This window comes from Mustela putorius, unplaced genomic scaffold, assembly GCF_011764305.1.
Source record: "Mustela putorius furo isolate JIRA1106 unplaced genomic scaffold, ASM1176430v1.1 tig00537227_pilon_pilon_pilon, whole genome shotgun sequence".
Classification (NCBI taxonomy): domain Eukaryota; kingdom Metazoa; phylum Chordata; class Mammalia; order Carnivora; family Mustelidae; genus Mustela; species Mustela putorius.
Genome location: NW_025422368.1, coordinates 27,011,292 through 27,025,911, shown reverse-complemented (window position 1 = coordinate 27,025,911; position 14,620 = coordinate 27,011,292). Strand labels below are relative to the sequence as shown.

At 38.1% G+C, this 14,620-nt stretch overlaps 1 protein-coding gene across 4 annotated transcripts in view; it reads left to right on the top strand.

The window, feature by feature from the left end:
* SINHCAF (SIN3-HDAC complex associated factor) overlaps positions 1–14,620 on the top strand; it is a 31,872-nt gene that overhangs the window by 10,951 nt on the left and 6,301 nt on the right. For all 4 annotated transcript variants that reach the window (XM_045072987.1, XM_045072988.1, XM_045072990.1 and 1 more), the window contains exons 2-5: positions 3,393–3,540; positions 5,347–5,446; positions 7,156–7,282; positions 14,180–14,330. In XM_045072987.1, the coding sequence (XP_044928922.1) occupies positions 3,413–3,540; positions 5,347–5,446; positions 7,156–7,282; positions 14,180–14,330 (506 nt within the window). In that variant the 5' untranslated portion in view covers positions 3,393–3,412. The remainder of the gene's footprint in view (positions 1–3,392; positions 3,541–5,346; positions 5,447–7,155; positions 7,283–14,179; positions 14,331–14,620) is intronic.

The following is a 14,620-nucleotide window of genomic DNA, read 5'->3' as shown; positions in this document are numbered from 1 at the left end:
AAAATGCTTTCATTAATTTTTGGGCTCCCCAAAGCGCAAAATGGTTAAACACCAACCACTGCTTAACTGAGTTGCTGTAAACAAAGCCCAAAATGAAACCCCTGTGTATTTGCTGCAGATTCCAGGTGCCTCCCAAGTGCAGGAATAAGCTCAGAAAAGGTTTAATAAGTTTAAGTAATCCATTAAAAGGTTCACACCTCTTGTGTGTTGCGGCAGGCGGGTACCTTGCACCTTACTGCATTTAGCGCTGCCCAGAAAAGCAGGGACACCCCTCTCACACACTGAAGCAGAATTTTATCAGGATGAACATAAGATCTCAGAGCTGTGTAAAGGATTGTCAGTCAGAAGATATCAGGCTATTTCATTTTCCCCAATTCCTAAAAAAATTACTCAGTCTGAAGAATGGGATGTCTGTGGGGACTGTTGGGTAAGTTTTGTGGAGATCCCCACCAACAAAAAAATCATATTGAAGATGAACACTTGATTCACAATAGCTGCTTATAAAACGGAAGGCCTCAGTATTTAGCTATAACCCTAACATTCCTTAAAAGCTTGCCCATGCAGTAACTGGCACAAACTGTGTTTCTTGGTTAAATCCAGCCTTGGTGAAGGTAGTTGCTATCTTGGAGATGATCCAAATGCTATATGGTTTTGATGGCATGTTTATTTGTGGAGAGGGAAGGGGATTGTGAGTGGAGAGATAGGAATCTGTCTGTTGTAATAGGATTTGGTCTGTGTATTAAGGGAATGAACTGGCCTTTCTTGCTGTACTTCCTTTGTCCTTGCTGAGAAGGGAGGCTGAAGTTTCCTAGAGCTATTGATGAAGCTGGCCACTGTAAGAGGAAGTGTGGACTTTTGACCTTCTTGATGGTAATGGAGAATGTTAGGGGAGTTTGGAGAGCCCCACAGGTTAGTTGTGAGAACTGGAAAGAGTCACGTAACATTTTTGTCTCAGAACCGAGGAATATACCATAATTTTCTTTAGGACATTTTATTTATTCATTTATTCTTTCTTTTCTTCTCTCTCTCTCTGTCTTTCCTTTTTTTTTTTTTAAGAAAGATTTTTATTTATTTACAGATCACAAGTAGGCAGAGAGGCAGACAGAGAGAGAGGAGGGAGCAGGCTCCCCGCTGTGCAGAGAGCCCGATGAGGGGCTCGATCCCAGGACCCTGAGATCATGACCTGAGCCAAAGGCAGAGGCTCCAACCTGCTGAACCACCCAGGCGCCCCTTTCTCTTTCTTTTGACGGTTTTATTTATTTGACAGAGCAAGAGAGCACAAGCATGGGGAGTAAGAGAGGGAGAAAAAGGCTCTCCTCTGAGCTGAGCAGAGCAGAGAGCCCAATGCTGGGCTCAATCCCAGGACCCTGGGAGGTGAAGGCAGAGCCTAACTGACAGCCACCCAGACACCCCTCAGGACATTTCTTTTCATTTATCATTTGGGCTTGTTATTTGGAGAAAAATCTGTATCTCATTTCACAGGCCTTACTACATACACTTCTTCCTACTGTGTAGAGTATTTTCCTCTAAAAAAAAAATTCCCAAGTGCTTCATTTAACAAAAATAATCAACTAAGAATATTTTGTTTTCTTGTTTTAATAATTCTTAAATTGAAATAATTGTGTTTTTTTTTCCCCCAAAGATTTTATTTATTTATTTGATAGAGATCACAAGTAGGCAGAGAGGCAGGCAGAGAGAGGGGAGGAAGCAGGCTTTCTGCTGAGCAGAGAGCTCGATGTGGGGCTCGATCCCAGGACCCTGGGATCAGGACCCGAGCTGAAGGCAGAGGCTTTAACCCACTGAGCTACCCAGCCACCCTGAAATAACTCTTCAGGCTTAATTATTGAAGTGCATCAGTGGCCTTCCACCTGGCCTCCATCTCTCTTCTTTGCCTGCCTCCCCCACCAACAAAAACATTTCAGAAGAACACTTGATAAATGATAGACCCTTTTTAAAAGGAAAGCTTGAGTGTTTAGTTGTTTGCTAATAAAACTTTTTAAAAAAATAAATCCTAAATCCTCGGTCCATATTTCAGAATCCCTCAATCTCAGACACATAACACAGCTTGGGTATTTGGTTATTTCTGTGAATTGCTTTTGTAACTAACCAGAATTGAGATGGAATGGGGATCAGACAGATCATCCAAAGACATACCAAAGTTTTTGTTTACTCCTATTTATTTCAGTGTGTATCTAAAAGAGCTTTAAAAGGAGCTGGTTATGTGGTTATGACTCCTAAAACTATGGGTACCAGTCTACTTGGTATTAATAATGTTTTTCTTATTGATACTGTTTGTGATGCTTTTGTGATGATTTGTAGTTGGATTCTTAACACTTGCCCATTGGGATTTAGTTTCTATATTCATTGACTTTTTAGTCTCTCTCTAATGGGACACCATAAAAGAATACCAGATGTTCTGGTGAAACTGTCTCTTGGTTTGGATATTTTAAATTTCTTCTAAGGTGGGTATTTACTGCCAGCTACATTTTTGCTACATGTAAGCTCTAGAACTGTTCCTTTATTGAGATGTTTTTCATCATGAGAATCAAAATTTATCTCACCTGCATTTATTGGACTTCTGCCTCTCAGTATTTATTACTGCTCTCAGGGATGGGTCTTCATAGAAGAGCTGTCAGGAAATATGAGCTTGTTTTTAATTAATCTTAATGATTTACAAAATTATTATTCTTGAATCCTGACCCTGGATTTTTGTGAAATTTACATCTTCTTTGCAGTAGTTTGAATTCAAAGTCAACTTGCTGGCTTAGAACTTCCCATTTATCACAGAAGAAATCCCCTTTAACTTCCCATAGGGCAGAGTATTGTGGGTTGATGCATATTGAGCTACTTGTGTTCTTAGTATCAAATAGTGGTCATGGTAAATGCTCGAAACTTCCCCAGCAGGGAAACATATACATGCAAAGGCACAAAACAGAAGGGCGGGTGCCTTACCTTAAATTTTAGGATGTGTCCTTCATTGTGTAGGATTCCATCATTTTATAGTGGGGAGAGTTTGTTATATTTTCTACTTAAAAGTTGATTTAAAAAAAATGCTTCCCTCCCCTCAATTTTGGAATGAGTGTTGCCAAGAGGGTAAAAGGAGGTGTTGTAGAGGCCTTGTTAAATAACTGAGCTATTTTGTGTGTGTTTTTTTTTTTTCCATTTTCTTTTTTCTAATTAACATATAATGTATTCTATGTGTTTTTTACACTTGAAATGCATGCTAGTGCCAAGAATGGAGGTAGATCGAGGAGGTCTTCCCCAGAGCCCTCCTGTCTGGCTTGATCATGTACTATCAAGTTGTTGGGGGTGGGGTGGAGCAGAGAATTCTGTTTTAATGGTTCCTTGTTACAGCCCTAAACAAAGCTGTGTCAATTCCCTTGGCTTTACAGACTATTGCCCAGAAGAAAAGATGTTTGGTTTTCACAAGCCAAAGATGTACCGAAGTATAGAGGGCTGCTGTATTTGCAGAGCGAAGTCCTCCAGTTCTCGATTCACTGACAGTAAACGCTATGAAAAGGACTTCCAGAGCTGTTTTGGGTAAGATCATCTGATGTTTTTACCATTCTTAAGTTGAAAAAGATAACAGCTTACGAAATATTTCCAAGCAAGGCAGGCAGTTGGAGTAATGTGCTAATAAATTAAATCATTGCATTCTCATCTAGGCTGTTTTAAGGTTCTTGCTTTGAAAACGGATCAAACAATACCACTTACTCTTTTCCAGATTATAAGGAACTACTAAATTGGAAGCCCCTTAGTTATACCAAACTAACTCTTGTATTTAACTTCAATATATAGAGAGAGACTTTAGTCTTATTTTCTCTTATTAGTGGTTGTTCTCTGAGTTTTCTGTTCTTTGCGTTGTTTTTCTAAATTATGGAAATGGATTTTAACTCAGCCTCCTGAGGATAATAATAGGACTTAATGTTCTGCCCTGAAGTCTGTCAGGGTATGTTTCATTTTATGATTCTGTTCTTCATTTATCTTTTTTTTTTTTTTTTTTTTTTTAAGATTTCTTCATTTATTTTGAGGGAGGGTAAGAGAGGATCTCTCTAGGAGACTCCCCACTGAGCGCACGCAGTTGGTGGGACTCCCATCTTGCAGCCCTGAGATCATGACCTGAGCTGAAATTAAGAGTTGGATTTCAGGGGCGTCTGGATGGCTTAGTCATTAGGTATCTGCCTTCTGCTCAGGTCATGGTCCTGAGGTCCTGGGATTGAGCCCTGCATCAGGCTCGGCTCTCTGCTCAGCATGGAGCCTGCTTCTCCCTCTCCTGTTCCCCCTGCCTGTATTCCCTCTCCCTCTCTCACTCCATCAAATAAATAAATAAAATCTTTAAAAAAAAAAAAAAAGAAGAGTTTGGATTTCAACTGACTGAGCCATTGGGGTGCCCCTCATTTATCTCTTGAAAATAAACCTCTGGTTAATAAAATGGAATTTACTTTCTGACAAGTGCTTGGATAAAATACTCACTGTTGAACCATTTCCCACGTTAGAAGTTATTTTTACCACTTCTCTTTTTTTATCAAAATATTTACTGAATTTTTATTTGTTAATCCTGAATTTTGTAATATTTTCAAGGTTGTCAAAGAGTTTCTCCTGACCTTGCCTTTTTAAATTACATTTTTCTCCTAATGTTTCTAACGGTATACAAGATAAACGTTACCGGTATTTTTTGGGTATGTATTTATAATAGTGCACTAAATGAAAGTTGTTCAAAGACAGAATTTTAAAAGAGCTTGGTGGCTAGTCCTATAGATTCCGCCCCCCTCATGCAGATACAGTCATTTTTGAAAAAATTACAGTGCCTCCAGTTATGTGTCTAAAACTAGAATATCGTGATACATTAGTTTACTTAAAAGGTGGCATTTTGTTTTTTCTGGAAGTACCTACACACTTGAAAAAGATTAATTGGACTACATTGTTTGAAGCCATGGTGACCAGGATCTCCTCTAGGTCTTAAATTTTACTATTACTTAACTATTAAAATGTTATTTTAGAATGACTAAATTGCAGTACATAGAATGAATGGTTCCTTGGATCAAGGAGTTAATTATATTTATACAATGTAACAATGGAATTGGATCACCCAGGACAATTAGAAATTACATCTGTAAAGTATAATTTGGTGTATTTTTTTCTAAAAGAAGTGTAATTGCATGAATTCTTCCTTCCCTCCCCAACATTTTGTTTTTTAAGTAATCTCTCTACCCATTGTGGGGCTCGAACTTATAACCTTGAGAGCAAAAGTTCTGTGCTCTACCAACTGAGCCAGCCAGGTGCTCCTGCATGACTTCTTTAATGTAAATGATGAAATTAACAAAGGTTTGGTTGTTTTCTTATCAGGTTGCATGAGACTCGTTCAGGAGACATCTGTAATGCCTGTGTCCTGCTTGTGAAAAGATGGAAGAAATTGCCAGCAGGATCAAAAAAAAACTGGAATCATGTTAGTTCATCTTTTCTCTTTCTGTTATACCTTTAAAGTAACATTAGTTTTTCCCCAATTTAGGAAATAGTATGTCCCTCAGATGGAAAGTGGAAAAACTAAAGAAAAACACCAGTTACTGCTCAGATATAATTACTTAACATTTTGTCATTTTTAGAAGCAGAATAGCTTGGTGTAACATTTCTCTAAGGCTATATCCAGTATCCTCATTTTGGACATTCGCTGTGTACGTTCTCGTGTTTTAGATTTAATACATTCCTCCAGTTAATTAGACACAGGTTGTTTTTTAAACTCTTAGGATAACATTTATCCTAACTCACTGTGGTACCATCATGAGCACAGTAGGGTTTAGAATTACTGGATTTGAATCCTGCCATTACCACTTACTAATTGTGAACTCTGGGCAAGTTACATTTACTTATAAAGTGCAAGGATAATAGCTATCTTATAGCTCTTGTGAGAACCGAATGAGATTATATGTATAAAGTCTAACACATAGTGATTAATTATGGGGAAGCTGTTATTCTCTGTACTTAGATCTAGTTGAGATCATACTGGTATGTAAATGTGTGTTGTATTTGCTCATTGTCACTGGTTTTCAATGACCAGAACGACACTGTTAAGTCTTATTTAATTCTCTCTCTTTTTAAAAAAATATTTTATCTATTTATTTGACACAGAGAGAGAGAGATCACAAGTAGGCAGAGAGGCGCAGGCAGTGGGATGGGGAGAAGCAGGCTCCTCGCTGAGCAGAGAGCCCGATGTGGGGCTTCATTCCAGGACCCTGAGACCATGATCTGAGCTGAAGGCAAAGGCTTAACCCACTGAGCCACCCAGGTGCCCCTAATTCTTCTATATGCTAGCTTTCAGAACATTTATGGCATTTATACAAAATCTTTTTTTAAGGAGGCGTTTATTTATCTTTTTTCCTGACACTAGCCTTACATTGTCGTTTGGTGACCATGTTACATTATTAGGTTTTTGTGAGTCTTAAATTTTATAAAAAAGGGAGTTTTCTTTAGCTTTATTTAGAGATGATCCAAATTGTGATTTTGAAGGTGATGGCAAACTTTTTAAGGGTAGAAATGTGCAAATAGCAAGTGTGACTCAATTCATGAGAAGTGATACCATGCAGGGCTGAACCAGCGACCGTGCTAGGTGGTGTAAGAATATACCATTGCCATCCTGTAAGTGACCTCAGGGATTAAAGCATGTAATGGAAAAAAGGATAAAGCATAGGTGTGAAAACCTTGATTTGAGTCTTGTACCCCTCCTTACCCATTTTTTTCCCATTTACTTACTAGCTTAGTGAAATATAAGAAAAGATAATTTCTCCTGTTTTCCTTCACCCTAAATTGGAGTAACAAAAATAGTCCCCTTACTACTATGTAGTGAGGGTAAAATCAAAAGTGTATGAAAGTTTTTTAAACCGTAAAACACTGTCTCATAGGAATGTTAGTTGTTACTAGGCTTGATTTTCTTTAACCTCCTAGGTCATTCTTGCTGTATATAAATCTATTTCAATTTTTTGTACATGGTATTTTTTAATACCATGTGATGATTAAAAGTCCATGTGGACTCTCAAATACTCTGACTAGAAAGCTGGTTCTCAATTTTGGCTCCTTCAAATAGGCATTTATCTGAACTGAAGGAATAAAAGAGGTATCGTTTTTTTTTAATGGTATTAAATATTCAGTATTTTCTTCCAGGTGGTAGATGCAAGGGCAGGACCCAGTCTGAAGACTACATTGAAACCAAAGAAAGTGAAAACTCTATCTGGAAACAGGATAAAAAGCAACCAGATCAGTAAACTACAGAAGGAATTTAAACGTCACAGTAAGTTTGATATTGAAATATAGGTACTTATGAATCGTTTTTTATTTTTGTCTGGGGGTGGCATATGGTATGTATAGGTTTGCTAAATTTATTTTAAAAACGTGTTTGAGGGTGTTGTGTACTATAGAGCTATTTCTGTGGACTTGTGGAACTCTAATTTTGATGTCATCAAAGTACTTTGACCAGCTACTTCTTCAGAATGTGTGGAGACCCCTCTGACCACTCAGATCTCATTATTACTATCTGACACTTTCTAGAAAGTGGTTTTTCAAGCTTGTTCGCTTGTTTTTTATGCATAAAGAAATTGAGTTCTAGAGATGTGCAGAAAAGGTATGTAAATAATTAGTGGACGATATGACACTAAGGCCCAGGTTTTAGGAAGGTAACTTCAGAAATCATAACTCACAGATTGCAGTAAAGCTAGCCTTAGGACTTGAGGTTTCTGGGGCAGTGTGTGTTATGTGTGATGGAATAGGAAAGGAATGACAAACTAATATGGGCTTATACACTTTTTTTTTTTTAAGAGATAGGGAGACAGCAAGAGAGGGAACACAAGCAGGGAGAGTAGGAGAGGGAAAAGCAGGGTCCCTGCTGAGCAAGAATCTCCATGTGGGACTCTGTCCCAAGGCCCCAGGATCATGACCTCAGCTGAAGACATGCTTAACTGACTGAGCCACCCAGGTGCTCCAGTGCTTGTTCTAGAATAATGGTAAAAGATAGTTAAATATACTGATAAGGTAGAGTAAGGAAAAGAGAACTGTCATCTCTTGGACATTTTGGTGTATGTACCAAGCATTTTACATACATAGCCATCTCAATGATTTGTTTTAGAGATTAGAATATGAAGTAGAGTGGTGATTTAACCTTAACCCAGGTCACTTAGTAACAATGATAGAGATGAATTCAACCTCTGGTTTGTCTTGACTTCAAAGCCCTGTGATCTTTGAGTAATACCACCCTGCTCTCTAGGGTGGTATAATCAATACTCACAACGTTGAAGTCTTTGCAGTTCTTCTGCTGACTCTCTGCTTTTTTTAAGTAGGTGTTACTAGCCTATAGTTACTCTGATGATAGATTTATTTAATCTTCAACTAAAATATTGTAATACTTTGTAGTAAAATATTTAGGTATTATCAGATATGTGTATATTTAAATTATCTGTGTTCTTTTCTTTTATTTAAAACATTTTTTCCTCTAAGTTTTGACTTAAATTCCAGTTAACATACAGTGTAATATTCGTTTCAGGAGTAGAATTTTGTGATTTATTACTTACATATGATACATACGTACATATGATAAAGAACAATGCTCTGTCCAATACCTGCCCTCCTGAATACCCATCTCCCATTTAGCCCATTCTCCCCCCCCAACCACCACCCTTAAGTAATGCCTAGTTTGTTACTTAGGTTAAGAGTTAAGAGTCTTTTTTCTGGTTTGCCTCACTCCCACCCCCATGTTCATCTCTTTTATTTCTTAAGTTCCACATATAAGTGAAATCATATGGTATTTGTCTTTCTCTGACTAACCTATTTTGGTTAGCATAATGCTCTACTATAGCTCTATCCACATGATTGCAAACCTTCTTTTGAAAGTCTCGTTCTTTAGGGTTGTGTAATATTCCTGCACATTTTGAGTGCACGCACATACACGCACACCCACCACCCCCCATCTTTATTCATTTATTTATATAGATGGACACTTGGGTTGCTTCCGTATCTTGGCCATTGTGTATAATGCTACAGTAAACATAGGGATGCGTACATCTTTTCAAATTAGTGTTTTCATTTTCATTTGGTAAAAACGCAGTAGTGGAATTACTAGATCACATATTTCTATTTTTAAATTTTTGAGGGAACCTCCATACTGTTTTCTGCAGTGGTTGTACCAGTTTGCATTCCCATGTATGTTCCCTTCTTAATCAGCTATCACCTGGGGAAAAGCAAAAGACTGACTCTACCCTCCATTCTTACTAAGTTTTAATGAACATTTGGGAAATAGCTATTTTCTTCTACCACTTGAAGGTTAAAGGAATTGATTATTCATATGTATATTCTTAGCTCCTCCCTTTAATTATGGGGAAAGTGATACCTGACTCAGTTTTGCCTTACCTAAGGGAATATGTCCGTTGTAATTTTAGATTTATATTATAAAGCTGTGTTGTGGAGGGAGGGATTGAAGACTGAAAATAAGTCCCTTTGAAAAAGGTGTGTGGGCTTTGTAGGCTTAGACTGAAATGGAGTTTTCCCATGTGCATTGTGAATTGTCAGCACCTGTGTGCAACATCACAGTTTTGAGTTACTTGAATTTATATACATCACCCACTAAATGGTGTTCCCACCTCTGGTTATATATTGCTTCCATGCATCTTGCATGTGCCTGACCTTTATTTTTCTTTCTGAGATAGGCTTTCTTTTGTGTGGTATACTGGAAAGACATTAGACCTAGAGCTTGAAGATCTGGATTTGAGTTACTATTCTTGAAACTTAACAAATATGTGACCCTTGTGGTACTTAACATTGAACTATATTGTTCTAATCTGAGAAATGGGGATAATCAAGTTAAAAGGGGTTTTATAAAACAAAACAAATTCCTATATAATTGTTATTCCTTTTTTTTTTTTTAAATCCTTAAAATCTACAGTGAATTCTGGTTGCTGTGGAATAGAGTTGAAAATCCCTAGTGAGCCTCTTGGAAGTCTTATTTTAGGCAAAGAATATTTGGGCTGAATCAGTTCCCTTTCTGTGCATAGTGTGTTCTGCTTCTACTACTTTGCTCATCATCCCTATCTACCCCATGCTAACTAATTACTCCTTTGGGCCTTTTCAAATCCCACAATTTTTAAGATTTTAAAAATTGTAATTTCTTTGAAGAATTTCCAGCCCTGCATTCTAGAAGAGAATTTTCTTCCTTACAGCATTTTTATATAGTTAGTTGTATCCTAGTATCCCAAGTGGTAGATTAAACCATATGAAATTGCCATTTTTATGGGTAGAAAATGATCTAATAAACTGCAGCTTCAAATGTTTGTTAGATATTAAGTACTTCCTAGGATGTGAGTTTTCTTCGCCAGCGTTGAGCTGATTGCTGCTGCTAATTGTTTGGGAAGCCTTTTAAAAACATTCCAGGAGACTTATTTCTTAAAGCCTGCTGTTCTTGAGGATTTTGTAGGTAAACTTTTGTTAATACAAAGCACCGTAAGCTCTAGTCATAGGTTTTTTTTCAGTCTTTCTTGCCATGTAGGAAACAACATGGGGTTTGATATGTAATATATACATCCTTAATAAATATTGATTGGGTAGGGCACCTGGGTGGTGCAGTGGGATATGTGTCAGACTCTTGGTTTTTCCTTGGGTTGTGATCTCAGGGTCAGGAGATGGAGGCTCCAGTTGGAGTCTGCTTGAGACCCTTTCTCCCTCCCCCCATCCCCCATCCCCTACTTGCATGCTCTCATTCTCTCACATAAATAAATAAATCTTTAAAAACGATTAATTTGAAATGAAACAAGATGGGATCGGGAGGGAGACAAACCATAAGAGACTCTTAATCTCACAAAACAAACTGAGGGTTGCCTGGTGGAGGGGGGTAGGGAGAGGGTGGTGGGGTTATGGACACTGGGGAGGGTATTTGCTATGATGAGTGCTGTGAAATGTATAAACTTGGCAATTCACAAACCTGTACCCCTGGGGCTAATAATACATTATATGTTAATAAAAAAATTTAAGAAATTAAAAAAAAAGATTTATTTGGTTCTTTGAATTAGATGAGTGCTCTATCCACCTTTATGGGGAGTGGGGAATGTGGTAAGCTCAACCCTTATTTGTGAAATTGTTGTCACTGGAGAATAGCAATATGAAAGCCTTAGAGCATGGTGATCATCAATCAAAAGGTTTACTTTCTGGCTTGTAAATTTGACTTGTCTTTTAAGGGCAAAAATAATAAGTCATGTTTAGCTTGTATCTGATGAATTGCCTTTTGAAATTAAGATCTGTTGTTTTTCCTTTATAGGTAAGGTATTTTCCTTTGGTTGCTTTTAAGATTTTTTTCCTCTGTCTTAAACTTTAAGAAATTAAATTCTTGGGGCGCCTGGGTGGCTCAGTAGGTTAAAGCCTCTGCTTTCCCCTCAGGTCATGATCCCAGGGTCCTGGGATCGAGCCCCGCATTGGGCTCTCTGCTCCGCAGGGAGCCTGCTTCCTCCTCTCTCTCTCTGTCTGCCTCTCTGCCTACATGTGATTTCTGTCAAATAAATAAATAAAATCTTAAAAAAAAAAGAGAAATTAAATTCTTAGTATTGATTGCTTTGAGTACATCCTGTTTGGAGTTTTTTTCAGCTTCTTGGAATATATTGGTTTATGTCTCTTGCCAAATTTGGCAAATTCTCAGCCTTTATATATCTTTGAGTACATTTTCACCTCCGCCCTCTCTCTCTTTCCAGGACTACAGTGACACAAATGCAGATTTTTGGTTATAGTCCCAGAGGTCTCTAAGTCTCTATTCAGTTTTGTCTGTGTTGTTCAGGTTGGGTAATTTCTGGTGTTCTTTCTTCCAGTTCATTGATTGTTTCCTCTCTCCCCTCCATTCTGCTGTTAAGCACATCCACTGAGTTTTTTATTTCATTTGTTGCCCCCCCCCCAGGTCAAATTTCAGTTCCACTTCATTCTTCTTTGTAGCTTTTGTTTATTTTATAAACTGAGATCTATTCACAGAGACTCTTTTTTCATTTGTTTCAGTCATGTTCATGATGGCTTACTGAAGCATTTTTGTCAATAGTTGTTAAAATCTTGGTTAGTTAATTCTAACATCTCTGTCATTTTGGTGCTAGTATATGCTTACCTTTTCTTTAAGTTTGAGATCTTGGTTCTAGATATGGGGGCTTTTAAAGATTTTATTTATTTATTTGAGACAGAAATCACAAGTAGAGAGGCAAGCAGAGAGAGAGAGGGGAAGCAGGCTCCCCGCTGAGCAGAGAGCCTGATGCGGGGCTCGATCCATGACCCGAGCTGAAGGCAGAGGCTTTAACCCACTGAGCCACCTAGGTGCCCCTGGGGGCTTTTAAATTACTAAATTATTTCATTCATTCTTTCTTTTTTTCTTAATTAATTAATTATTATTTTTTATTTTTTAAAGTAAACTGTGCCGTGGGTATAGAACTTAGAAGTCATGACCCCAGGATCAAGAATAGAGTGCTCTACTAACTAAGCTCTACCAAAGGTGCCCCTGTAAGGGATTTTTTTTTTTTTTAAGATTTATTTATTTGAGAGAGAGAGAGAGTGCACACAAGCAGGGGAAAGGGCAGAGAGAAAGAGAGAGAGAAATCCTCACGTAGACTGCCTGCTGAGCACAAAGCCTGACATGGGGCTTGATCGCAGGACCCTGAAATCATGACCTGAGCTGGAATCAAGAGACACTTAACTGATTGAGCCACCTGATGTCCCTCTTTTTTTCTCTTTCTTTTCTTTTCTTTCCTTTTCATTTCCTTTTCTTTCTTTCTTTTTTTCCTTCTTTCTTCCTTTCTTTCTCTCTTTCTCTCTTTCTCTCGTAGTTTCCATGCCTGGGATGGAGCCCAAAATGGGATCCAGACCCATGGCCCTGAGATCAAGACCTGAGCAGAAATCATAAGTTGGGCACTTAACCGGCAGAGCTGCCCAGGCACCCCTGAGACATTTTTTAAAAATTGAAACCTGTGGAATTTAAGAAACAAAACAGAGAACATAGAGGAAGGAAAGGAAAAATAAAATCAGATGAAAATAGAGAGTGAGGCAAACCATTAATAGACTTTTAACTCTAGGGAACAAACTTGTGGGGGAAGGTGGGGAGGTGGGTGGGAGGATGGGTAACTGGGTGATGGGGCATTAATAAGGAGGGCACTTAAATGAGCACTGGGTGTTATATTCACCTGATAAATCACTGAATTCTACCTCAGAAACTAATAATACAGTATATGTTAATTGAATTTAAATAAAAATAAATTGAAACCTGGACATTTAAAAATTATGTTATGGATCTTCTTATTTAAACCTTTGATTTTACTGGCTTTTTTGGACACCCCTATAGCAGAAGTGTTAAAAGTTACTGCCTAGTGGTGTTAAAAGCCAGCCCCCCCGCCCCCAGCTCCACTGACACCTGAGGTGGAAGGAGTTCCTTATTGCAATGGGATGGGGGTGGAAGTTAAAGCTCCCAAATGGTAGGGGTATTCATTCCTGGTGGGCCATGGTGAAAGTCCTGACTCTTAACATGCTTCCCTTTGACAGTGCGGTAGAGTTGTAGGTTTCATACCAATCTTAATGAAGATAGAAATTTTAGGCTTCCTACTTGGCCTGTGCTGGGGTGGGTGCAATTGGGCCTCTTTTTTCTGTGGTGCTTGAATAGAGTGATTATTGTCTAATAAAAGTTTCCTGTCTTTATTAGGCTGCCACTTCCTCCTGACCTTTTGTTTAAAGAGCAGGGTTTTGTTGGCACTTTTTTTTGAGGGGGGTAGTCTATACCTATTGGCATTCCTGGGTTGCTGGCTTTTCTGTCTTCAAGACTGTGATTTATGAGGCAAAAAGAAAACCCATGAAAACTAGGGAACTCACTACTACATCTTTCCTTGGGTTAAGCTCTCTAACTGTTGTCAGCTTTCAGAGTCTTTAGGTTTGTTTTGTATGTAATATCCAGGGTTTTTAGTTGTACTTTATTAGTAGGAAGAATGGGGCAAGGTGTCTATTCTTATCTTCCTGGAGGCTTATGTCCTCATTTTCTTTCAAAAACACTTTAGTACAAATGTCTTCAAATACTAGTAGTAAATAGAAAATAAATTCTGTTTTTCTTTTTTACTAATTCATTCACAGTTTTTATGCTGAACCTTAGTTGCATATAATGAAATTATACTTTTTTTTTTTTTTTTTGTCTTTATTACAGATTCTGATGCTCACAGTACCACCTCAAGTGCCTCCCCAGCTCAGTCTCCTTGCTATAGTAACCAGTCAGATGATGGCTCAGATACAGAGATGGCCTCTGGCTCTAACAGAACGCCAGTTTTTTCCTTTTTAGATCTCACATACTGGAAAAGGTAAAAGCAACAAAATATCTCTATAACCAGCATACCTTCTTAATTACAGGCAATGGTTTCCCACTTCCTTAGCAATTAAATGGCATTTGGCAAACAGCTGGTAGCACACATGGTTGGAGGTGGATTAAGCAAGAATTGAGCTGAGAGTTGGGATTTTGTGTGCTTTCCTATTAAAATTGATGTAAAATAAAAATCACATTAGGGAACCTAAATTTCCTATAATGGAATAGACTAGTGTGACTGCTCTCTGACTAGTTCTCTCACTGAAAAAAGTAAAAGCTAGAAACACA